At 43.6% G+C, this 5135-nt stretch overlaps 1 protein-coding gene across 2 annotated transcripts in view; it reads right to left on the bottom strand.

The window, feature by feature from the left end:
• CUNH6orf203 (chromosome unknown C6orf203 homolog) overlaps nt 1-5135 on the bottom strand; it is a 26172-nt gene that overhangs the window by 18596 nt on the left and 2441 nt on the right. For both annotated transcript variants that reach the window (XM_018553530.1, XM_018553529.1), the window contains exons 2-3: nt 3811-4273; nt 1324-1396 (exon numbers count right to left, since the gene is read on the bottom strand). In XM_018553530.1, coding sequence (XP_018409032.1) covers nt 1324-1396; nt 3811-4265 — 528 coding nt within the window. In that variant the 5' untranslated portion in view covers nt 4266-4273. The remainder of the gene's footprint in view (nt 1-1323; nt 1397-3810; nt 4274-5135) is intronic.

The following is a 5135-nucleotide window of genomic DNA, read 5'->3' as shown; positions in this document are numbered from 1 at the left end:
TTGTAATTCTTGATTTATGTTTTGCCATTCTTAACCATTAAATTCAGTTTTGAGCAAAAAGACATTTGTAAACTGAAACTTTTGGCACACAACTTACAAAAGGTGAGTGGTACAAACAGACAAATATCCTAGAAATTTGTATGGTTTTATTGGAAAACCTCATCAAAAACACTTTAAAAAGTATAACTGAAAGCTGGTCCACAGTAAGAGGAATATGTTGCACTTTTTCCATCTGACCACAGAAAATCTGCAGATAATCTATAGGTGTATGACCAGCTGTAGGCTGATGAGAGGAAGAATCGCCTGTCTGACAAGTCACATTGCCATCAGCAGGATCGCTAAAAACTGTCTGTCCCTATGGAATCGCTCCTTCTGCAGCCAGGTGCAGGGGGATGTCGTTCTTTCGCTGGCCCAAACGCTGCCTCAACCATAGGAAGAGAGATTGCATAGGGAAAAATAGGAAGCCTCTTAAAAGGAGAACTATGAGGTGAGTGCTCTTCACTCACCTCATAGTTCTAGCCAACCTGTGACAATGAGACTGTCACAGGTCGGCTCAGTAGATCGGGAGGTGAGCGAACACATACCGGGTTCGCTCGCCTCTCGATCCTGTCACGGCTCTCTGCCGTGACAGGGGGAGGGGCTGGATTCCCCTCTCCCCGCTCCGATCTGCCAGCGCTGACTGGCGGAACGGACGGGGGAGGGGGCGGGTACAGCTGGCTCTGCCTCTAGGTAGGCAGAGCCAGCTGTCAGTCACGCAGCTGGGCGGTTCCCGTCATCTAAGTCGGGATCCGCTGCGGCGTCTCAGTATACCGCGAGCTGTAGCTCGCGGTATACTGAGCTTAGGGTAATGGGAGGACGCTAGTTTGTGTCCTCCCGTTACCCTAAGGAGAACTATGGGGAAAAGCCCTAACCCCATAGTTCTCCTTTAATGATCCTGTCACTGGTGATTTCAGCAAATCGGTAGCAGAAATTTCATCCGTCTGACATCAGCCTGAAGGCACAAAGTTTTTGTTCTGACAAAAATATTTTCATAAATCGTTTATAAAAAGACAGGTTACTGTCCAGCTAAATGTCTGATTAAAGACTAAACATTGCAACTCATACATCTATACAGCAACTATACGTACACTGTCCAATCCCTCCATGTCTGAATACAGTTTGGGACTGATTTGTTTTAGTACACCAAGGCAGCTGGGGTGCAAGAGTCATAGCGCCAGGGTGCCCCAAGGTTTTTTTTTTAGGGACCATTTTAGAGCTCAAATAAATGACATCAATCCGACCATCTATTTTCTAATCATATAACCCCATACAAAGAAGGCCTACCGCTCTACTTTTCTTCCAGAGCTTTTCTCCATTCAGGCGAAGCTTGCCACTATAAAAGGCGTCTTCCACTTTGCTTATATGAAAAGAAAGAAAAAAAAAAAAGTTAAAACGCACATGTCATATCTAACCCTGTTAGATTTTATTATAATGAAGATACAGTGTAGAAACTAAAACATGTTGTATACCTAGGTAACTGTACAAAGGTAAAACATGATAAACATAACACTGCTGTGTAACATTATATTCTTGAGAAAATTTGAAAACAAGTGTATATTATCATCATACTCAAAACAAATGTTTCTGATGTCACATATTTACAGGCTACGAACACTCATTCAAATATACGCACTGCCCTGTCGTGTGTTGTCGTGTTAACCTGTGTTTAGGGAAAAGTCTAACACACTGAAAATCAGACCTGCACTATTGTTTCCGATGCAGCTCACCATGCATTGGGTGCTATTTAAAATGGTAAATCAACAATCTAACAAACTCCATCGCATTCCGGCCAGCTAACTTTTTTGTGGGGCAGAAGGTGGCGTGGCTGGCCATTGAAGTGAATGGCACCGTAGCCACGCCCTCCGGCCACAATGCGATCACCCCCACGGGTTCGTAAGGCACATTGTGCAGCATTCTGATCGCACCGGAACCGCAGGCACAATGTGCCGTGCGATCGCATTGCGGGCGGAGGGCGTGGCTACAGTGAGCCGGCCGGAATGCGATGCAGTGCATCCCGGGCCAGAATCAGACAGGAACTCTCTGCGTATGGTGTGAACGAACCCTTAAAGCTGAACTCCGGGCAGGTGTAAACATACAGGAGGGAAATTTATCAAAACTGGAGCAGACAAAGGTGTACGTTTAATAAACTGTGATAAAACTAGCTTTATCACGAGTTAACTTTACTCAGCAGATCTCTTTGTTTTTCTCGGCTGCACAGAGGCTGTTTAATAACCTGCGAAAAGAAAACTTATCTCACGTAACAGCTGTGAAAGGCTGAGATAAGTTATCTCAGTGATCAGTTGAGAAAGCAATAGGGGGAATGTATTCTAAGCTGCACAATTACATCCTTTGTGATAATCTGCAATCCTCCTGACAGGATCGTAGTTTAATCTGCCAAACCACCCATTAACAATATTACAAAGCACCGCTATAGCAAAGTGCAACAGTTATTTCACCGTTAAAATTAAGAAAATTGCTGAAAAACAGGATTTACATGTTCTGATTTGTTCAGCATGTACCAGTACAAAACCATGAATTAAACTACCAGAGGCAGCCACAATGCGAGGCAGTGATGGGGTTAAACAGTCTAAAGGGGCACTCTGATGGAGCCTAGTTCGTACACCAAAATCTGGAGCAGTCGTGCATGGCAACCAATCAGCTTTTCTCTTTCATTTTCAAATCTTAACTGAACAAACTGGAGATACAAACTGATTGGTTGCCATGGGCAACTACTCCAGATTTTGTCTGCTCCAGTTTTGATAAATTCCCCTCACAGTATTTAATTTATCTGGGTATTTAGCTGTTTTCTTGGAGTTCAACTTTGAAATAAACTTGTCTGCCCCTTTATATCTAAAATTCTACCCAACAGCAGACACCGCAGTAAGCCTACTTTTACCTTTGTGTGCCATTTGTGACACTGTCCAGAACCAAAAAAAAGAGGAAGGGTTTTGTAGTGTAACAAGTGTCTATTAATGCCTTGATTGCCACTGAGGCCTTCTTAATGTACAGGGGGTGGGAGCAGCTAATGCTCAAGACAAGGCCTCCATGGCAAAGTTAAAGTGACCCATTCCTTTGCCCATGAAGGGTCACTTATCCACCAACTTCCATAACAGCAAATGCTCAACCTTCCATGCTCCCTCGCCCAACAGGTGAACAATGACAATTCATATATCTTCCATGATAACACCTATTCTGATGTCATAGAACTAGATCTGTCTAAAGCTGATTTGTAGTCACCTCAATAAAGTTATCTTTACATCCTGATTTGCAGTAATGTAGTAAGTTGTTTTATTTACCTGCAAATTACAAGGGCTTTGTATTTTAATTCCCTTGCAGTTTCTCTGGGCTCATTCGGATGACATTTGCCGAAAACAAATCTAGTACAGCTGCATTACATAACATGATGCGTGGCATCAATTCCCAGTGGGAAAAGCATAGCTACAAGGGCTGAATACCTCAGCCCCCACTCCAGGTAATCATTTTAGATCTGCTCAAAGCCAACCGAAGGGATCTGCTCAGCTTTTCCGAGAACAATACAGCTCCAGCCTAGTAAGCCTTTGACTTGTTTCAGGCTGGAGCTGCTTTGCTCTGGCAAAATAACCCACATCTCAGTATAACTTCCACAGAAAGTGTCTAATTATTAATTGGGAAACTTCTGTATAGTTCTGTTTCACATGTGAGCTTTATATGTTTTAGAAGTTCATATGATTGGGGAGTTTTGTGTTTTTACATGAAATAATCCAATGTTTGTTTCTACAGATAATCACTTACTTTCGTGACATGTCTAAGCCAGCAGTAAAGATGACATCAAAACGAAATGACTGCACAGCCTTTTCTACATCTTTATAGTCCTTGGGTATGGCCGGATCTTCTACTGGCTCATCTTCATAGTCACTGATATCTTCTGGATTCATCTCCTCCTCATCTTCATCCTCTTCAGTTGTACCTGGTCTATTCTTTTTTTGACTTTTCTTACTTTTGTGCCTGACACAATTATATAAACAGATAGGTCCTGGGGGTGTAGCTTGTAAACTACCAGAGATGGCATTAAACAAGCCATTGGCTGAGCGGCTGTAGTTTGTTAAATACGTTGACAGATGTCTTTGATGTGTCCAACACGTACTGCATTGAGAAGTACTGCATGTAAATGACGCAGACTTTTGGCAGATCCGTGAATAAAAATGCAGGTTATTGAAGGCCCTTAGTGATAATCTGACTCCAGTCATTGCATAGCCTGCAAGCAAATTGAGGAAAAGGAAGAAGAAAAAATAAAGTCAAAGTAAGCAAGCCTGCAGCTATGGTACAATGAAATGCTGTACATACATATACTTTTATATGAATGCTTTTGTTCCGAGTAGTTCTCACTGCAGAATAACCCCCAGTGGTTACAGTGGTCATACAAATACTCTGCAGAGGTTTCCATCATAAATGAGACAAAAGCGCAGGACGTGTTGTGTAATCACTGGCAACAACAAATGAAGTTTATACACAAGACTGGATCATGTTCAGGCCAAAGGACAGCACAAAAATGTAAAGCAAAATTCCCTGTGACATTAACATGTCCAAATAAGGACTTGCTTAAAGCATAACTAAAGGCAAAACCTTTTTTACAATTGGATAAAGTGGTGAAGGCTCAGGAGCCCCATCAGCTTTTTGTTGCTGTTTGTATCTCTGTTAGGCCCCATTCACACTGAACGACACTTACCTCGAGCGGATTTCCGCGCGATCGATGTAGCGCGACTTTCCCGGCGACGATCGCGCGACCTTCACTACTAGGCTGCATGCAAAATCGCACGACATCCGCGCAAAAAAGGGTCCTGCGACGAGCTATAGGCGATATCGCGCAGTAGATTCAAAAAGCACCATTGAAAAGCATAGACCGAGCGAGATCTCACGATTTTCGAGCGGAAATCCGCGCAGTGTGAATGGGGCCTTATAGAGATCCAATCCCTCTAATCACCGTGATCACCAATGTCATCGGACAGGATGACAGCGGCTCAGCTCCGCACCCACTCGGCCATCCTGATGACAGCTGCGGCTCCTCACGCTAAGCCATCCCAGTGCTCCCTCCTCCGCCTTCCCCAACCCCTCCCCCT

The sequence above is a fragment of the Nanorana parkeri genome, unplaced genomic scaffold, assembly GCF_000935625.1.
Source record: "Nanorana parkeri isolate BGI_ZX_2015 unplaced genomic scaffold, ASM93562v1 scaffold123, whole genome shotgun sequence".
NCBI lineage: Eukaryota > Metazoa > Chordata > Amphibia > Anura > Dicroglossidae > Nanorana > Nanorana parkeri.
Note: the sequence above shows the minus strand (reverse complement) of the source record. Positions and strands in the feature narration are given on the sequence as shown.